This window comes from Henckelia pumila, unplaced genomic scaffold (genome assembly GCF_033568475.1).
Source record: "Henckelia pumila isolate YLH828 unplaced genomic scaffold, ASM3356847v2 CTG_466, whole genome shotgun sequence".
In the NCBI taxonomy this organism is placed as follows: Eukaryota; Viridiplantae; Streptophyta; class Magnoliopsida; order Lamiales; family Gesneriaceae; genus Henckelia; species Henckelia pumila.
Genome location: NW_027331833.1, coordinates 3,763,227 through 3,784,714, shown reverse-complemented (window position 1 = coordinate 3,784,714; position 21,488 = coordinate 3,763,227). Strand labels below are relative to the sequence as shown.

The window sequence follows — 21,488 nt, the reverse complement described above, 5'->3', positions numbered from 1 at the left end:
TGTTAGTAACTACCCTTAGCTATCGTTTGACTCTGTCAGAGATAGGAGTGATGAGTTCAGTGTGGACTTTGTAATTCCAAGTGTTAGGAATTAGCAGACATATGGCAACGAGATCAGAGTTGTTGAGAGCCATGTAAATTATCAGTAATCATTAGATTATCGTCTGACTTCGTCAGAGATATGGAATGAGATTTCCATGATAACGGAGATTGTCCAAGATAGAGGGTGATCATTTGAATTAAGATTAGTCCAAGGATTACTGAGTAATTTTAATGTCCTTTTGATTGGTACAGGATTAGTGCAATTGACTACTCTTGGTTATTTTCTGACATCGTCAAGAGATAAAATAGTAAATTCAGTGTGAGAACTTGGTTATTCCAAATGTTTTGGGTGCGGATTATTTCTTGTTAAACAAGAACCACAGAGATCTTAGTGTTGATCGATAATGTGAGGTTCTAGTAATCAAGAAATTAGTATGTGGTAATTTTAATGATTGATTCTTTTGGGCTAAGTGTGAGATACAATGAATCAAGAATGATGCAATCATTTAGACTAAATCAGTGATGATTTGAGTTGTTGTTGACTAGAAAACATTTGGGACATTTCTGTAAGTTTGTATGCTTAAGAACATGGTATGCGAGATATATATTCAGAATTTCTCAGTGTTTGGGGAATTTTCAGAAATGTGCTAGTTTAGCTTTTGGGTTTCCTTCTGCTTAAGAAGAGTTGATAAGAAGTTTTACTTCTAATTTATCTGTGGCAGATACAGATGTTGTAACCCAGTAATGGGGGAGGTGAATGTTCTTTTGTAGAAAGGATGATTGGAATTGTTCATTGCTTGTTGATTAGAAACTGAACTGAACAGTTGTTAATCTTTGAGGAAAAACTAATAGGATGAGTACAATACTCTGGTATTCAATCCTCGTGAATGTTTCTACAGTATTTCTGGGATTTCATTGTCAGAATTTGATCTAGCAAGCGATTGAATTTCAATGGGTACTAACAGGATAACATCAAGTGTTTAGACGTGAACAAAAGACAGAAGACGAGATCTAAAGTTATCAAGTCTAGCGGGATTGTTGTCATTGATTTTTCGGGATGTCTATTGGATGTGTTAGACCATTGATGTATGTAAGATTGAATCATGAGTTACCAAGATTGTTTTGATTCGAGAACTTCACAAGGGAGGGATGAAACGTTTTGTTCATCTAGTAGCGCAAGTCAGAATTAAGCAAGAAATTATTATTATTATCCGTGGCAGGATAATCAGTATTATTGTTTTGAACATTATCTCAAGTTATGAGATAGATGTCAATATCCGACCCAGATTATTAGTACCAGGAATTTTACTAATCGATTTTTGAATCAAGAAAATAAATATTGATATTTCCAAGAAGAGAAACTGAAGGGTACAGGAATTCAAGAAATGTGGACAACAACGTTGCCACATGCATTATGAAAAATTGTTAGTCATTAGTACTAGAATTCTTTTGGTGTACAAAGACTTGTGTACTCGGCTCTGGTTGAAAAGTATGAAGTGCATTGTTTATCAGTATGTTTCTTGATATTGGGTGTGTCAACAGATTTAGACTGAATATTGACAACCTGGAAGTTTGTATCATAGTTATCGATTTCTGAGTGAAAATGAGAATTATCACGATGGACTTTGTGACCCATTTTCCAGTATTCTCGAGGAATTACGATACTATTAGGGTTGTGATGTATCGACTCACCAAGACAGCACATTTCGTTCCGTGTAATTGATACTTTACTTTTGACAGTAGTGATTGATTACACATTCAGGAAATTGTGAGTTCTCATGGCATATCAGTAAGAATTGTCAGGAAATGGGATTTCAGATGTGTTTCCAGATTCTGGGAAAGTTTTCAATGTGGTAAGGGTACTACTCTTGGATTGAGTACTGCTTATCAGTCGGAGCGCACTATCCGTACTCTTGATAATATGCGGAGAGCTTGGTCTAGCTTGGCAATATCGGCTGCCATTGATTGAGTTTGCATACAACAACAATTATTGGTATGAGACCATTTGAGGCATTGTACGGACAATGATGCCGTATTTCACGGTTTTTGGAAGAAACTTGGGAAACAACAGGTTGAGAAACCAAGAGTTAAGTCTACAGGAAGTTGATATAGTTGAATTATTAGAAAATATATCTCTAGAGTTTATTGGTCTAATTGAGATATTGGACAATAAATGAGATATATTATAGACTAGAATTTCCATTATATGGATCCAGTATCCACGATGTGTTCTATGTATCACTGTTGTGATGATTTGTGGTGGACAAGTCCTACATCTTTCAATCAATCAAGGTACAGTGTATACATATTTGACATATGCGGAGAGACCATATTGATTACTGAATCATAAGAAAAAGTGTTGAGAAATAAGAACTTATTTTGGTCCAATTTTATTATTGAGACACTACTGAAGATTATTTGGATTACAGTGAGATCTTGTAAAATGATATGAGAGAATAAGAACATGTTGTTCTTATTCAAGTTCATTCGGTACTTAAGATATGATTTCGAGGTCGAAATCTCTTAAGTGGGAGAGAATGTAGTAGCTCAGTTCCATTTTACAAGATTAATTTTTTAATCATGTTTAGATGTAATAAAACATGGTTAAGAGATATGATCTAACGGACCAAGAAATCGAACATTCAAAAGTAGGAAATGATCTTATATGGGCTTGGACAAGTTCGGACGATCCGAACTGGGATCGGATGGCCCGATGAGATAGGAGCCAACTTTGGAGTTCGGAAGCTACGGGGACGATCGGAGCGTCTGAACCAATATGGGAGCCTCCGATCGTAGTGTCATACACGTGGCAATAAGACATGAACACGTAACTGCATGCATGATATTGGAGCCTCCGAAGTAGGGATCGGAGCGTCCGATCTTGACCGATCGGAACGTGTCATGCATGCGCAGATCGGAGCATCCGATCATGCTCTATAAATAGGGGTTCCAAGGAGCTCATTTTCACACCAAATTCAAACCTCTCCTCTCCCATAATGGCTCTATTTGAAGAGCTTCTGGACTCTTTATTAAGAGTTGAAGTAGGTATTAGTATTTTTATAATTAACGGACAGTGTTCGTAGTAATGGCCAAGAAGCGGAGCTTTGGCGAGGTGTCCAGGGATCGTAGCAGGGCTGAGCCCAAACTCTTAAGCATTCAAAATCAGCGGACTGACGACGGACAAAGGTATACATCTGTTCCTTATAGAAAATAGGGAGTATGCTATAGTTTAATTAAGGATTTTAGAGCATGATAGATGATATTTGGCATGTTAGATAATGAATGGTTATTATGTATTGTAGTGATGCATGGTAGGCTTGGAACCTAGATGGCAGCTTCAAGGATATGCCTTAGAAAGGTACGAAAGTACTGTTCGAGATACCCTAACTGAGTATGCATGTATAATGTGTCGCATGATTTATATGACATGATTTTATATGCATATATTATGACATGTTATTATGCTGTATGCATGATCATCTTGAGCTTGAATCCTTGTGATATCCTATAGAAGGGTGTTTACCCTATCTTGTTAGTGGATGGTTGGACACATGGACTTGTGTCAGATCACCATCAATTGGGTATGTAGGCCACCTCCTGAAGCGACGACACAACGTGCTACCTACCCAGGGCCCTAGTTTTTTTCTTGACCCTTGTGTCTTGGTATCCAGATCACTTGCATTCATGCTCATATAATATTTGTATACTCATACTCTTGTGCTGAGCATTTTATGCTCACGTCCTCGTACTGTTTTTGGACACCCCATTCGGTGGGGCAGTTGCAGGCAGTTTTACTAAAGATTTTAAAGTTAGGTGGTAACCAATACAGGATTTTAGGTTTGACCACTAGATTATTCCATGGTGGTATTAAGTTATTTAGTTTCCGCAGTTTATCTCTGATTATAATGGATTGTTGTTTAATTGCATGCCTAAGTTTTTTGATTAGTAGGTGATCACGGTGCGGGTCACTACACTTTTTATACAAAGCTTGGTCCGATAAAAATAATAATCTGATAAGAGATTTCTTATCATTTTAGTCTTTTTTAGATAAATATATATGACCGATTATTATATAGATTGAATATGTTCTTGGTTTTGTTCAACGTTCCAACTGGCCTGCTTGAACTTGTTAGAGTTAAATGCTTTTAATAATTGTTATCACCAAAATTAAGATATTACTTTATCACACACACATTATCATAGGATCGATTAGGAACAATACTGCCTAAACTTGATGAGTTTGTTAAGTTGTATTTGTCAACTGAACTTCTTCTTTCTCGACTGTCCATATCAATTGACAAACAAATATGAATAAGTGTGCGGAAAGAGGTCAACTGACATATTAGAACAGTGTTTAAAAATGATTAAACTAGTGTGGAAATGGACGACTGAAATGTAAGAACTCGAGTGTTTGTTTATGGATGTTCGGATATTGAACTGCTCCTACATCACCCCTTCTATCTAGGTAGGAAGGATCCACTAAAAGACTTTGAGTATTATAAAAACTTTGCAACACCCCAATCCAACACTAGGACATACTCCTAGCACCTTGATTGAATGTATCCCTCGACTAATTCATTAAATATAGGCTTGTTGCACCTCAACTGATCGATTACATGAATATTACAACTCCATAACTTAGCACAAATTGATCTTAAACTTGATCAAATATATTCTATGTAGTATGTGCTATATCATATGAGGTGTGAGAGTGATACTGCTTCTTCTGTTGATCTCACTCGATGTTGATCACTCTCTGTTTTTCTTCCTCTTATCCACACCTTTTCACTTTTTGTTGGCATCAACTGATCTTCTATTTATAGATTCGAACTCCAACGATAACTTGATTTGAATTATTACCGTCGGTTTGACTTTGTTTGCTACCTCGTACTTCTTTTGACACAAGATACACTGATGCTCCTGCTTCGTTCGGCGGTGTCAGTCTTGTACGAAAAATCTTATCCCATTCACTGAGGTAGACTGATGACTTCAATCGCATTTTGTTCAACTCATCAGTTTTCCTAACTAGTCAGTCTTGGTAATTTAGTTTAGCTCTGCACGAATGAATCTAGTTATCTTTGCTAGTTCAGTCGTGGATTTAGCTCAAAGACTGGTTAGCTATTTCCAGTTGATGTCTTCAATTTCAGTTGTGGACAATGTTATTCGTCTAATGATTTTTCCTACGTAGTTTGTCAACACCAAACTCATAAATGTTCCAAAAATTTCCCTTTTTTGTGTTGGAAAATCCTTAGCATGAAAACTCCATCTTCGGGCAAAATCATTTCTTGAAATCTTTTAGCACTACTATCAGGCAGCAGTTTTGGAAGCTTCAGTACTGCTCTTCAGTTCTGCTCTTCGACTGATCTTCAACATCTTCAAGAGAGATTGATTCAATTATTTGTTTCCTCCTCTGTGTCAAACCCCTTCGAATACTCATATCTCTACTGAGTGTCATAAGGTATTTGGTCGATATCTTAAATATGTCGAGGAAACATTCTGTGGAACCAGCAATTCTTTGTATCAATCTATTTGTGAAGCTCTAATGGCTGGTTTTAGAACGTATAAAAATAACCAATTGATGTCCTCTTAACTGATTTTCTTCCCTGCAAAACTGGAGTTCCCCTTCGATCAGTTCCCCCTCAATCTGATTCCCCCTCAAACTTTGTAAGAATGAGCTGTTAAACTCATGATGGTTGTATAGAGAAACTGATGACTTCATGATAGTCTTCTTGACAGAGCAGTCTTCAATCCAAGGTAGTTGAGCAACTTGAATATTAGTTGGTATATCACTAGTTGACCTTTGTCTATGTACCAAAACTGATATCTTCAGTTCCTCTTTCCTGTCAACACAATTGATGTCCTTTACTACCCATATTTTTTGGGTCTAGACTGGATTAAATCTTTAGAAACCCATACTTGGACTATCTTTGCAGATTTACTTGTATGTGTGTCTATCAAGAAACATTTTAACATAAAATTGTGTTGTGTGTGCATAGGAGGTGTATGTCAAGACTGATTTTTCATGTAAAATCTCTTATCACGTGTAAAGATATCACAACTGAAATTAGAGATTATCTCATTTTCTTTGAGTGATTTCAGTTGAGAATATCCAGTAGCTTAATTCATAAAGCTTGGAATTTTTTATTCATTGGTATGGCTTGATAGACTGTCTGAGTAGCAGAGTTCTTCATTGGATTTGATCTCTTGGCTTCTGTTTTGCTCAGTTTCTTCATTCTCCTCACCTAACTAGATTAGCTTCTACCAAATGTCCTTAGCATTAGGACATTCCTTTATCTTCTTTAACTTGCAAATGTCCAAGGTGGCGTCTGTCATCACTTTCCACTAATCTTCAATAAGAGCCGCAAGGTGACATTGAGTTCTTACTCTCCATTCTTCAAAATCTTCTAAGAAAAGCTTTGGAGATTCAGTGTATATAGTCATTTTGAAAGAATGTTCAGATGCGAGAAGAACCTCGCTCTGATACCACTTGATAGGATCGATTAGGAATAATACTTGCTAAACTTGATGACTGTGTTCAGTCGTAGTTGGAAATTGAACTGTTTTTTTTTCTCAAGTGTCCATATTAATTGACCAACAAATATGAATAATTGTAAGGAAATAGGTCAACTGACAGATTAGAACAGTGTTTCAAAATGACTAAACTGGTGTGGAAAAGGACGAATGAAATATAAGAACTCGAATTTTTGTTTATGGATGTTCAGAGACTGAACTGCTCCTATGTCATCCCTTCAAAGGATCCACTAGAAGACTTTGAGTATTAAAACAACTTTTCAACACCCCAATCCAACACTAGGACTTACTCAACTGCCTATCTTAGAACTCCTAGCACCTCGACTGAATGCAGTCCTCAACCGATTCATTACATGGAGGTTTGCAGAACCTCAACTGATTGATTACATGAATATTAAAACTTCATAACTTAGCACAAATTGATCTTACACTTTATCAAATATATTCTATGAAGTGTGTGCTATATCAATTGAGGTGCGAGAGTGATCCTGCTTCTTTTGTTGATCTCACTCGATGTTGATCACTCTCTGATTTTCTCCCTCTTATCCAAAATTTTTCGTTTTTTGTTGGCATCAACTGGTCTTCTATTTATATATAGCTTCCAACTCCAACTGTAACTTGACTTGAATTATTATCATTGGTTTGACTTTGTCTGCTACCTCGTACTTCTTCTGACACAGGGTACACTGATGCTCCTGCTTCGTTCAGTGGTGTCAGTCTTGTACAGAAAACCTTATACATTCGATGAGGTAGACTGATGACTTCAGTCGCAGTTTGGTCAACTGATCAGTCTCCCTAACTGATCAGTCTCGGTGGCTATCCAGTCTTGATAATTCAGTTTAGTTCTGCACGACAGAATCTAGTTAGATTTGCTAGTACAGTCGTGGTTTTAGCTCAGAGATTGGTTAGCTATTTTCAGTTGACTTGTCCAGTTGATATCTTCAATTTCATTTGTGGACAATGTCTGTCGCCTAATGATTTTTCCTATTTAGTTTGTCAACACCAAAATCATAAGTGTTCCAACACATTATGAACTCGTACCACATTTCACTACATTAGTATTTTCACCTCATCGTTCATATATACCATCGGGACCTGATACAATAGCTTAGACATTCAACATTTCATATTAATAAGAAAATAAAATAATAACTACGTTTACCTGGCATATTTTTCATAATCAACATTAAAAGCATGAATTCTGTGAATAAAATAATAAAATAACAACTAAATCATTTGTAGGAATGATTGGACATTACAATTACTGATGTAGCCAAAAATCACTTATACTCGACACGTTGATTCCGCAAAGTCCGGAGTATCAATAAGTCCTTGTACGTTCCCTTGGGAGATCTTCAGTGGGTTGTTCCTACGTCACAAAACAAAGTCAGAGGAGCCGGGAGGGTTCCCGGCGAAGGCACTCGACGCTCAAGTCAGTTATTACTCAAGAAATAATAATCGAGAGTAGAGCGATATAGTGATTAAGAAAGTGTGTACCTTAATAATGAGGTTACTTGAGCTATTTATAGATATTCAAAGAGTTTTATGAGCTTGAGCCTCTTATGAGCTTCTGTAAAATTTAGGGTCTGCTTGAACTAAATATATATAATATTTAAATAAGCTTGAGCCTCAAAAATATTTGGAGTGAACCTTCATGATTGGGCTCAGGCCCAGTTGAATTTTTAGGTGTAACCTATCATAGTCCCCCCACTCTCGGGCGTGTCGCGTGTGTTGAGAGGACCGAGAGTAGAATTTTTATTGGAGTATTGTCAGAACTTTAATTGCCGAGAACAAATATTATTTTCCACTGCAAAAATTACGGGGATCGACCTGCCCAGTCAGGTTGCGGGGGTCGAGGGGGCAGAGCCACCTCGTGGGGGCTCGGGGGCAACGCCCCCGAAAGCTCTTCAAATATAGAGATATCACGACGGAGTAACTGTAATGGGACTATGATGCAATGAAATTAAAATCCTGGTAGAATAATGATTGTAGTATAACTGGATGGGAATTAGAGTCCTGCCAGAATATTAGCTGTAAAGACCCAGTATAACTCTATCAGCTATGACTATTATAAATTCAACATCACACTATTTTTTCTTCACAACTTACTAACTCAATTTGGTCTTTGAATTTTGTGAGTGCAGCCTTCGTACGATTGCGTATTAAAAATAAACGAAGGAGGGACAGATTGACATGGCAGGTAATAATTTATTGTAGACCATGTGTCCATAATTATTTCTCTCTTGTTTTTTTTAGGGGAAAAAATAAGTTTGGCGGAGGTCCGGAGAGAAAAATGAGAAGGATGCGTAAAAAATGCTAAGAAAAGACTTAACAAAGGAGCGAGCTATCGTTGGTTCTCAAGAGCTTCCCCGGAGGAAGAAGTCTCCCACGCCTTCAAATCATGCTCACCGTTCTGGCCCACCATCCAAAAGATCCGATGTGCATGACAAAAAAACTAGTGGCAAAAGAAAAGATGTTGCAGTTGTACCCGACATCGATGCACGCAGTAAAAAGGTTGAAAATCCAAGATATCCAAAGAAAAAATATGACAACGAACGAGTAGTTGATCTGGAAGCTTTTGAGGGTCACCACTGTTCATGGAAGGAGTGAACCATAAAAATAATGCTGGATCTTTTTGGGATTTGCAAGATCCAGAAATTGGTTGGAGAACGGGAGCGGACCTGATTGGAGATCATGATAGGTTGCATCTACTGCCACAACCTACCGATGTGTTGACTCGGTTTCTTGCTTCGTCTGCCTTCCAGGTATATCATTACTTGCTTGTTGTTTTTTAGTACGATATTTACGTAACAAATAATTTTCTTTATCTATGGGTTTTTACAGATTTTATCTCTTGCTCACACTTTTCAATTTCGAGAAGAGAGGTCTTGAAATTCCGGGAAAAAATTTGATGACGAGCTGACGTCCTTAAGGGGTGAGTGCAAAAGACTTGGCGAGGAAAACACTAAGGCTCGAGATGATTTTCTCAAGTCACAAAAGGAGCTTGAAGAAAAATCCAAAAAGTACGATGCATTGTGCAAGGATATGGAGCAACTTAAGGGGAAATATTCCCATGAATCGGAGACCGGAGAGAACTTTCTCAACTCGATAGTAGGCAAGAGTCTTTTGCGAAGTACCGGAGAAAAAGCGATTGAAGGCTATCAAGAGTTCACAGCTTTTAGGGATGAAGTGATTCAGCGAGCGATTGTTATTCATGATGAAGTTGTCGTGGATTGTTGCAAAGAACTACGGGATACTAAACTAGCTCCGGAGGAAATTATTATGTTGATTCACCCTAAAATTCCGGAGCCTAGTACTGCAAGAGTTGAGAATGACTCGGATCCTCCCTTAGGATATTTATTGAGAGGTCTGGGTGATGAGGAGATGATTGAAGCTTTGCGTTCTAATTTTTAGCTTATATAACCAATAACGACGGGTGTGTGTCGAAGCTACATGGAGAGTACTCTTTGGAGCCGTGGAGCAGTTTAGTTTATTATTTCTTGCCACTTTTGGGCAATATTTTTTATTTGTAATAAAGACTTTGACGTCTTAGATTTTGTTTTCTCTTTTTGAGCGCGTAAGAAGTTGGTAGAGGAACAAAGGAAAAACAATTATTTCCCCTTTTTTATATATTAAATTTTGTCGGTTATCATATCTCTTTGTATTTTGAAGTTGCTATTGCATACTTTCTTGATGGATAAAATACTATCACTTTAATATTGGAGTACTTGGGAGGGGATCAGTCTCCCAAGATTTTGTCTCATGGGGAATTCCTAAACCCACTTAGTGTGTGGTGAGTTATCCCGGGACTTATAATATTATTATGTCGTCCTGACCTCTTACAACATCATAAATTCAAATGTCCCATGGGGCTGGTCAAGCCTCTTATTGTTGGAAATTTTTTATGATTGCTAGGGTCTATGACATTTATGTCGTAAGTAAGCGTTAATATAGGAGATGAGATATGATATTCTTTCGACAAAGTAATCTGCTTGTATAACAAAATAATCAAATTAGTTGAAACTGCATCACAAAATTGTAATAGACAAACATAAAGAAAATATGCTAATAACAAAAAAGATAAATTTAGCCTTTTATTGGCGAGAGTTGCAGTTTATGCATAAAACTTCTTCAGGTTGGCCACGTTCCAAGGTCTGGAAAGTATTCTTACATCTGAATATTGGAGGCGATATGTTCACATCTTCACAATCTCAATTACTTTGTACGGGCCTTCCCACTTTGGGTCCAATTTACCCACAAACTTCAAGATGTCAGATTTTCTCAAAACCAGGTCTTCTACTTGAAAAGATCTTGGTTTGACTCTGTCATTGCATGTTTTAGTCATACAAGCTCGATATCTCTCAGCTCGTGTCGAAGCTTTATCTCTCAGTTTGTCCACCAAGTCTAATGAAATTCGGAGGGCTTGGTCATTCCCAGATGAAGTGTATTGTTTCACTCTCCATGATTGCTCTCCAATTTTGACAGGAGCCACAGCTTCTGCTCCATAGGCCAGGTTGAAAGGAGATTCTCCAGTTGAAGAGCGTGGAGTGGTTTGATATGCCCATAGAACACTTGCCAACTCATCTACCAATTTATCTTTGGCATTGCCTAGGCGTGTTTTGAGGTGCTGTAGAATGGTCCGGTTGGTGACCTCGGTTTGCCCATTGTCTTGAGGATTCCCAATAAAAGTGAAGAACTGCTTGATGGAGAGTCCTTTGCACCAATCTTTTATCTTCGCTCCAGATAATTGAGTTCCATTGTCCGAAACTAAGGTTTGAGGAATGCCAAATCTGCATACTATATTCTTCCATAAAAAAATTATTATGTCTCTTTCAGATATTTTGGCCAATGGTTCAGCTTCGACCCATTTGGTGAAATAATCCACAGCAACTATCAGAAATTTTCTTTGTCCGGTAGCAGGAGGAAAAGGACCTACCAAATCCATTCCCCACTGAGCAAACGGTAAAGGACTTTCTAGGGGCTGCAAGATTGTAGCCGGATGGTGATGGAAGTTAGCATGCTCTTGACATGCGTGACAATGTTTCACTAACTCAATAGCGTCTTGCTTCATCGTTGGCCAGAAGTATCCTTGGCGTAATGCTTTCCCTGCAAGAGCTCTGCCAGTTAAGTGATTTCCACATATTCCTTCATGAATTTCACGGAGCACATATTTTGCCTTAGCTGGCGTTAGAAACTTTAGGTAAGGTAAAGGGAAACCTCTTTTGTACAGTTCTCCGTCAATGATTGTGAACCGAGCAGCTCTCACTCTAAGTTTTTGAGCTTCGACTTGGTTAGCAGATAGGTTACCCCGCATCAAATAGTCGATTATTTCATCTTCTCAAGTAGGTTGTTCGCTGTCAGCACAAAAGATGGTAACATCACTTCCATCAGTTTTTTCCTTGTCATATGTTAGGAATGTAATTTTCCTATTATCAATGTTGGTCAAGGAGCTTGCTAACTTGGCGAGACGATCTGCTGACTCATTTTCCACTCTAGGTATCTGCTTTACATCGTAGCTGTCTAAACGCGAGAGAAGCTCATTCACTTGAGTGAGGTATTCAAGCATTTTATCTTCCTTTGCTTCGTAATTTCCATTAATCTGGCTGACGATAAGTTGGGAGTTACTATGTATCGTCAGTCTTTTTGCTCCGACCGATAAGGCCAATTTAATTCCCATGATGAAAGCTTCATATTGTGCCTCATTATTTGTTGCAGGGAAAAGAAATTTGACGGCGTATTGAAATTTATCTCCATATGGGCTCTCCACGACTATACCTGCCCCGCTTCCCGTAAAGGTTGATGACCCGTCGACATAAACCACCCATGTCGGGGTGGAGCTTTCTTCTTGAGTTACTGCCATCTCTACTAGAAAATCAGCTAGAATATGTGCTTTAATTGCTGGATGCGGGCGATATTCAATTCCATATTGGCTCAACTCAACAGCCCACTTAACCATTCTTCCTGATGCTTCAGGACTCGAGATAATTTGTTTGAGAGGATGATTGGTGAGTACAATTATTGGATGAGATTGAAAGTAAGGACGTAGTTTTCTCGCTGCAGTTACCAAAGCCAATGCCAGTTTCTCGATCTGTGTATATATTAATTCTGCTCCGTGTAAAGTTCGACCGATATAATAAATTGGTTTGTGCTCACGTCCTACTTCAGATACCAATACTGCACTTACCGCTTCCGCAGATATTGCTAGATAAATTAACAGGGTGTCACCTTCGTTTGGTTTTACCAACAACAGTGGAGAGGTCAGATGCACTTTTAACTCGTCAAATGCTTGCTGACACTCTTCTGTCCATCAAAAACCTTTCCCACTCCTCAGCATTTTGAAAAATGGTAAACCCTTATCTGCAGATCTTGAGATAAATTGGTTGAGGACGGCCAAACGTCCTGTCAATTCTTGAATGCCTTTCACACTTTTCAGGGGATTCATATTCAAAATTGCTTTGATTTTTTCAGGGTTTGCCTCTATTCCTCATTCTGACACCATGTAACCAAGGAATTTGCCTCCTCGTACACCGAAAGTGCATTTATCCGGAGTAAGTTTCATCCTGTATTTTTTGAGTATACTGAAGCATTCCTCAAGATCTTCCAAGTGATTAGACGCTTGGGTACTTTTGACGAGCATGTCATCTATATAAACTTCCATGTTACGTCAGATCAAGTGTTCGAACATGGTATTTACCAGACGTTGATAGGTAGCTCCAGCATTCTTCAATCCAAACGGCATAACATCATAACAATAAATTCCCCAATCAGTGATGAAACTTGATTTTTCCTGGTCTTCTGGCGCTAAGCCGATCTGATTGTATCCTTGATATGCATCAAGAAAAGTAAGCAATTCGCATCCTGCTGTCGAATCGACTAATAAATCAATTTGTGGGAGTGAAAATGGATTTTTGGGACATGCTTTGTTGAGATCAGTGAAATCTATGCACAAACGTCATTTTCCTCCAGGTTTTGGTACTAAGACAACATTTGCAAGCCAATCTGGGTATGAAACTGGCCTGATGTACTTTGCCGCTAAGAGTTTTTCCACTTCAGCAGCTATATGTCGATTTTTTTCTGGGCCAAATGCTCTTTTCTTTTGTTTCACTGGTCTCATTTTCGGATCAACACGGAGGTGATGGAATGCATATTCATGAGGTATTCCGGTTAGAGGCTCATCACCCCAGGAAAATACATCCAAGTTGAGACCGGGGAAATTTTTCAACTTCTCTTCCAACTCAGGAGTTAATTTGGTCCCGATCTTCAGGGGTTTCTTGGGATCATTTGGAACAATTTTTATGTGCTTTAGAGTTTCGGTTGCTGTTATTCTTTCTTTTCTCTCGACTTCCTCATCCACCAAATGTATTCCGTTTTCACGTAAAATTTTTCCAGGTTTCGGTGCTCTTTCCTCACTACAAACCTGTCTTTTACGATTTCCTGATGAAGCCCGTAATGTCACCGCATGACATTCTCTAGCTAGACGACGGTCACCAATAGTTTCTCCTACTCATCCTGGAGTCAGAAACTTCAGCTTCATATGATATGTCGATCCGATGGCTTGGAATATATTGAGACTTGGTCATCCCAATATCACATTGTATGCAGATGAAGACTTTACTACAAGGAATTTCACCATCTTAGTAGACCGTTTGGGGTAAGAACCCAAGGAAAGAGGAAGCGTTACTTCGCCCAAAGCTTCAACTATTTCTCCGGAAAATCTGACTAGTGGAGTGTTGACTGGAGTTAACTGTGCATTACTAATACCCAACTTGACGAATGCATCATGAAAAATTATGTCGGCCGAAATTCTTGAATCCACTAGAATTTTCTTTACCCAAAAATTGGAGATTGTGGCTGAGATGATTAAAGCATCATTATGGGCACCCCGAGGGTTCTCCAGATCTTTGTCGCTGAATGATAATCCATCGTGGATAGTTCCAATTTCATACATTGAAAAGGGAGTAGGACTAGACAAATTATTGGTTCATTTTGCTGCCCGCAGAAGGGCTTTTCTTGCATTGTTTGAGTCACCACAAGCAGGCCCCCCAGTGATTACGGCGATTATTCCTCCAGTGGGAAAATTTTCATCAGCTCGTTCATGTTGTTTCCCAGTTTCATCATTCTGCTTTTGATAGTCACGTTTTGGTTGTTCGTCCCGACGTCTGTCATCTCGCTTCTCACCGCGGGACTTGTCCACAAAATTCTCCAAATGTCCACGCTTTATGAGTTTTTCAATTTCTGCTCGCAAACTGAAGCAATCTTCTGTAGTATGACCTTTATCTTTATGAAAATGACAGTACTTGTCCGAACGTTGGCGCTTTGGATTATTCTGCATTGGGCGAGGGGGATGCAACAATCCTTGTTTTTCAGCCACTACCTGAAACAACTCGATCCTACTACTACTAATTTTTTTATTTTACAAATAAATAACTAAATATTTAATATAAAATATATTTAAAAACTATCCATCCATAAATGAATAAATAAATAACTAATACTTAATATAATATATATATACTTGAAACGTGTAAATATATATATTAAATAATTACTTTCTAAAATAATTATAAACATAAACAATTTCCCATAAAAATATTCCAAATAAAAAAAAACCATAATAAGAATTTGCATGAAAATAAAATAAGTATAACCCATGCAATAAAATCATCATCAACCTCTTAATAAAAATTCTCACCTAAAATCCATAAACCCTTAATTAAATCATAAAACATGTGCGAAAAACATAATAATATTCAATTCACTGAAAACATGACTAGAGCGATGGTCACGGGCTAGCCGGCTGTCGGGAGGCTCATACGTCTTCACCGCCATTCGGGGCTACATTTTCTAAATCATATTCTTGCTCACCTGCACCATTTAAGTCTAGTGAGCCTAGAGGCTCAACACGTTCTATCTCATAATAACAACATGAATAAAAATGATGCAACATATAATACATGCAAAATACATAATAAATAATATATATATAACCATGCACGTCTTTATACTTCATATATCATGATTATCACATAACATAGCATACATACTCATACATAAATTATCATGCATCATAGTAAGGGCATATCATCATTTAAAAATCTGAAGGTTATATTCATACTGTGTGACGTGTCATGTCGATTGATCAATCTAAAACCAGCGTACGTGGAGGTGGGATCCCCACCTCTTGGCCCCTTCATCAGGCTGACCCCGGATCCGTAGGCAACATAATCATAATCGTATGGAAAGGCAATCGGGCCCCAGTATCCCGACCTACAGTCTCGTGTCATATGGAAAGGTCTCCGGGCCTAGGCATCCTATCTCCAATCCCGTAGGTTGTCACACACCCACTTCAACTCCCTTAAAATATTTTTCATTGCCCAGCATCACACATATACATATAGCATCATGCACATACATAAAATTTTTCATGAACTTATTTTCATAAAATATTTCCCGCAAATATATATTTAATTATTTAGTAATAAATGTAAAAACAATACTTTTTCATACTTAAAATATTCATGCAATAATTAAATATATATTTACGGACCATGCATAATTTTCATGGATTGGTTTAGGCTGCTGACTCCTTAGACTTGAGCCCATTAACTTTTAGACTGACTCAAAAATTCAAAGACTGGCCAAAAAATTCCTATGGGCCCACGAGCCCATAAAAATCATTGGCTAACTTAAATAAAATATTTGAGGCCCAAATAAAATTATTTGGAGGCCCAAATAATTTTATAACTAATTAATTTAGCCCAAAAACACAATAAATCATTAAATACTTAAAAATAAAAATACCCAAGCCCGGACCACCTAACCCAGACTCGGACCAATCTGACATGACCCACAACATAACCGACCCGACCCAGGCCCCAGACCTGACCCGGATCTACCCTAAAACCTAGAACCCGATCCCCCCTTTCTTCCCAAGCTGCCGCCGCGAGCAGCATCTAATTCCGGCATTTGGCCGGCCAACTCCGGCCGCCAATGACCAAAGTACCACCACCCAAGTCTAGCCCACTCCCAGAAGTTTCTAACAAGTCAAAAACCAGACCAAACCATTGACCATGGAGTGAGAACGAAGCTTTGGAATCTTGCCCATCTGCAGCTCACGCGCAGACGCAAGCAGTTGCGGCGTTTTCCATCGTGCGGCTTTCTAAGACCATCAATGACCATGAAACCACTTCCTAGACCTAGAAAACATCCATACAGTTCTAACCCAATAAACCACGCACAAATCCATGGCCTGAGGAAGGAGAACGAACCCCCTTTCCTCAGAACCCTAAACCTGCAACCTGTGCACAAAACAATGAAGAGGGCTTCGGCCCTGGCCTATTCCACCCACATGCAACCATCTAGACCAACCGCAAGGACCCCAACACAACTTAGAACCATGAGCCAGCAGTCCAGAACGATTCCATGGCAGAAAACGTGAAGAAATTTCATGAAAAGTGGATCAAAGTGTGGATTGTTCAACAAACTATGCATAACTTTCATGCAAACACATCATAGAACATTAGCATAACGTTTTCATGATCAAATAAGAATATAAAACTTGAATGGTCGCCAAAAGAGAGAATTTAAACGTGCCTTGGTTGATTTTTGAATCAAAACTCGATTACGACGCGTACGACGATCTCCGGGACGAACGGACTTCAAAACTTCAAATAAATCTTCAAATTGCTTGTGTGTGATGTGAGTTTTCTGGTGAAAATGATGGAGAAGAAGGAGATGGCGGCTAGGGTGATTAAACGTGAATGAGATGAATAAATAAGTTTAGATATAAAAATTTTGAGATTATCTTAATTATCTAGACTTATTGGGTAGATAATATATCACAATAATATAAAAATAAAACTCTTAAAATTAACTAATTTCAGATAATTTTCGTAATATAATTTTAAAGGAATTTTAAAACTCCTTAAAAGCCTTTAAAATTACTTAATTTAGTGAAAATTTGCTCCATAAATATATATATATACATAAACTATTATTTTCTGAAAATAATACCTTAAAAATAATATTTTAAAGCTCATAAAATCCTCATAAAATATTTTGAGTGAAAATATATCATCTCGTTCATCCACGGTCCCATCTACGCGATAAAAAAACTAATATTTTTAACAATTCCATAAATGGCATAATTGCGGGTTAAATGCTTAAAATAATATTTAAATCATGCACATAGAATCACATAATTCACATAAAGTCATTTAACCCATTTATTAAAATTTTTACTTTAATTATTTCCTAGTTATGCATGCGAAATCACCTAAGAAAATTCTGGGCGTTACACTACCAGTATATCGGTTAGACGTGCATTGAGGGGTATATTCTGGAGGCGGGGGCTCTGTGCTGTTCGCTTCTCGTCTTGTTTTCTAGTATCTTTTTTATCTTCTTCTCTCTTTCTTTTATTCAAGTAGTGTGGCTCTACAGATTCTTCAACCCGTATTTCTCAGCTCTTTCCAGTAATTCCTCTAGGTTTTTGGGCGGTCTTCCTGCTATTGATTCTTTGAACTTTCGATGGCGCAAGTTTTTCTACATTATTCCAGCTAACAAATCATGATTCACGTGTAATACTTCGTGAACCGCGTGAGTAAATCGCCGAACATAGTCCCTCAAACTTTCCCCTTCCTTCTGAATGATTGTGAACAGATACGCTGTTGTTTTTGGGTATTTCTTGTTAATTGAGAATTGCTGGATGAAATAGTTAGTAAGTTGCTCCAAATTGGCAATAGATCCAGAGGGTAACTTATTGAACCATGTGAGTGCTCTTCCTGATAATGTTGTTTGAAAAATTTTACAATATGCAGCATCTGTGATATCATACAAATCCGCTTTTGCGTAGAATTTGTCAATATGATCTTGGGGGTCACTCGTTCCATCGAACTCAGGTAAGCTGGGGATTTTGACCCCCTTTGGTAATGCTTCAGATAGGATGTCATCAGTGAAGGGGCTTCGACATGATGGCAAAATTGCTGACGAATTCTGTCCAGTTACATGTGTGCGAGATCCATCCTTCCGGGTTGGATTAGTGGTTTTGTTTTCGCCAGAGGTGTCATGAACTGTGTGAACACTTGCTTCACCGTCTTTTTGAGTAGTATTTTTCTTGGTCTCCCCTTGATCTTTATCATTCACTTTAGAATTATCTTTATTTGTGTCTTCGTTATTATGGTCAAGAGATGATGAGCTTTCAGTCTGAGCCTTTTTCTTGCCACTTTTGCGCTTACGGGTTTCTAGGTACTGAGCAACTGCATCTTTTGCTCGAGTGCTACTGTGTTTTCCATTAGTGCAGTCAAGGCTTCATGGGTGAGAGTAATGCTTGGTGGTGCGTTTCCATTGTTATTATTTCCTTGATAAATTTTTGAAGTAATATGTGCTATCAATGACGTAAAGAACAATTTTCCATGGACGGCGCCAAGCTGATGTAGCCAAAAATCACTTGTATTCGACACGTTGCTTCCGCAAAGTCCGTAGTATCAATAAGTCCTTGTACGTTCCCTTGGGAGATCTTCAGTGGGTTGTTCCTACGTCACAAAACAAAGTCAGAGGAGCCGGGAGGGTGGTTCCCGGCGAAGGCACTCCGACGCTCAAGTCAGTTATTACTCAAGGAATAATAATCGAGAGTAGAGCGATATAGTGCTTAAGAAAGTGTGTACCTTAATAATGAGGTGATTTGAGCTATTTATAGATATTCAAAGAGTTTCATGAGCTTGAGCCTCTTATGGGCTTTTGTAGAATTCAAGGCCTGCTTGAATTAAATATATATAATATTTAAATAAGCTTGAGCCTCAAAAATATTTGGAGTGGACCTTCATGATTGGGCTCAGGCCCAGTTGAATTTTTAGGTGTAACCTATCAATTACCATCCTTGTACATGTTATCAATATACATTATTTACTTTTTCATGTGACTTCCATCTAGAGAAACAATTCCCAACAAACATTAACAAAACCAGTAACACATGCTTCCAAGAAAATAAAAAACCTTTAATTGGTACTTGCGACTAACATTGTCTATTTTACAACCTACAATACTCCTCGAATTAGTCTCTTTTTTGCGTTTGATAGTTGTGATGAGATTAACAATGTGTATCTATTAGTTAGGATTAAATAAGGATAATTTTTAGTAATGATAAATTTATTAGTTGTTTGGTAGTATTTTTTTATGTGGGGATAAAAGTGTGCTCGTATTTTTTGGGATAATTTTACCCTTGCTAACCTCACCACCTTTACCCATCGGCCATCATCAAAGAACCCATGTCTATCTATGTCTTGCACTTGCATCTTCAATCTAAGAAAATCAAAGCTTCGGGAACATTGTACAAAATCTTAGATCTGGGCCGTGACGAAGAATCCATCTCGAAACATAGGTTCTAGATCTGGTGGTGAAGAACCGGTACGTATTTTTCCTTCTCGTCGAGCATCTACGAACCAAAATATTTCTTCGTCTTTTTGTTTGAAATCTGAGATCGCGACTACACTACTACCTTTGTTCTCCCATTTTTCTCGTATATTTGAAGAAATTCGGTGCATACACCGGCTCGGTTGAAGCATTAAAGTTGAGAATCTAGCCTTCTGGGTTTTAAATTTGGTTATGAAAAAAAAGCAAATTGATTGGCTCGGTTGAAACATCAAAGTTGAGAATCCAGTCTTCTGTATTTTAAAATTGGGTTTGAAAAAGGGTAAAATGATTGGCTTGGTTGATTGAAATGGTAAAATTCAAAGCGGGACCAAAATGGAGGAGAAGAACGAGTGGCGGAGCAAAGACAGTTTACGGCAAAGGGTAGCAAGGTAAAAAAGTCCCTAGTCCATGACACTGTACACTTTGGCTGCGTTTGGTAGCATGGATAAGGACTGGATTAGTCAATAATCCACCGTTTGGTTCGTTTTTTAAGCTTTTCCATGTAACCCACCGGCCCGTGATTAGAGGCCAACTTCTTGGGAAAAAAGGGCTGATTACAATCCTAGGGGGAAGCAAGGTATTCTTATCCTAACTGCTACAGTAGCTTCGATTAATGGGACGTTGGACATTTATGCCCTTCGCCCTAGCATCTATTCTCCCCCCTTTTTTCGTGTAACCCGACGGAGACTCCATGGTAAATGTTCCATTCTCACCTTTCTGCCGCATTCGTACTCGAAGGTACCAGAGGTATGAAATCTGTTACATTGTTCCATTTTTTATTTTCATTTTTTTTTCTCCTTCGATATAAGCTCAGTATTTTTCTTATTGTGCGCCAAACATTGACGAGTATTAATGGAGATTTCTGGATCTCTGCAGGTAGAGAAGGGTTGGTTGAAGATAAGGTTTGGACCGTTTCTCAAGTTTATTGCATCCATTTCTTCTTCTTTTCGTCTGCCGAATTTTTTTTTTCTATCAATCACTTTTGTTTCAATAATTGTCCACCAACAGATTTTTTTCTCCATTGAATTTTTTTAAATATATGCTAAGTTTTCTTCTCCTTCGTTTGCGAATAAATGAAAACATGATAGGCCAATTACTTTGTTTACAGTGTTCAAAGTTTTGTTAAGAATTTGAAGAAAACTCCATACCATCTCCTTGGCAGCAGATCTGGGAACAAAGATTTTGACGGAGCTGAGAATTTTTTAAACGAATATCAATTCAATTTCAAAAAATATGAACTGGGAAATGGAGGAGAAGGGATCGGAGATGGTATGCTCATGGATTTGTGAAAGAGAAGTGGAGGAGAAGGGATCGGAGATGGTTACTAGGTCTTTCTGACATTTTATACGTATTTGCAGAGTAGCGAGGGCATTTTGGGAATCAATCTATTGTCCAACTATTAATCCTAAACATAAAAAACCAACCAAACAAAAAATTGATTTTATTTTAATTTACGAAAATCATTATAGAAAATATATTTATCCCACATTTTATCCTTACACTAATAAT

General features: G+C 38.0%; 2 protein-coding genes across 2 annotated transcripts; both read right to left on the bottom strand.

Annotated features, from left to right (window-relative positions):
- Positions 1-11,910: 11,910 nt before the first annotated feature.
- Positions 11,911-12,528, bottom strand: LOC140872621 (uncharacterized). Its single transcript, XM_073275510.1, has one exon. It carries the CDS (start codon positions 12,526-12,528, stop codon positions 11,911-11,913), a length of 618 nt encoding a protein of 205 aa, XP_073131611.1.
- Positions 12,529-13,524: 996 nt separating this feature from the next.
- On the bottom strand, positions 13,525-14,520 carry LOC140872620 (uncharacterized). The gene is made up of 2 exons (XM_073275509.1): positions 14,232-14,520; positions 13,525-14,072 (listed from the first exon to the last, which is right to left on the bottom strand). Exons 1-2 carry the CDS (start codon positions 14,518-14,520, stop codon positions 13,525-13,527), a joined length of 837 nt encoding a protein of 278 aa, XP_073131610.1.
- Between the last annotated feature and the right edge of the window lie 6,968 nt (positions 14,521-21,488).

Coding starts and splice junctions, on each gene's coding strand:
- LOC140872621 (XM_073275510.1), bottom strand. CDS start 12,528: ATGGTTAAGTGGGCTGTTGAGTTGAGCCAATATGGAATTGAATATCGC.
- LOC140872620 (XM_073275509.1), bottom strand. CDS start 14,520: ATGTATGAAATTGGAACTATCCACGATGGATTATCATTCAGCGACAAA. Junction 14,073..14,231: donor AACGCTTCCTCTTTCCTTGG/GTTCTTACCCCA, acceptor CAGGATGAGTAG/GAGAAACTATTGGTGACCGT.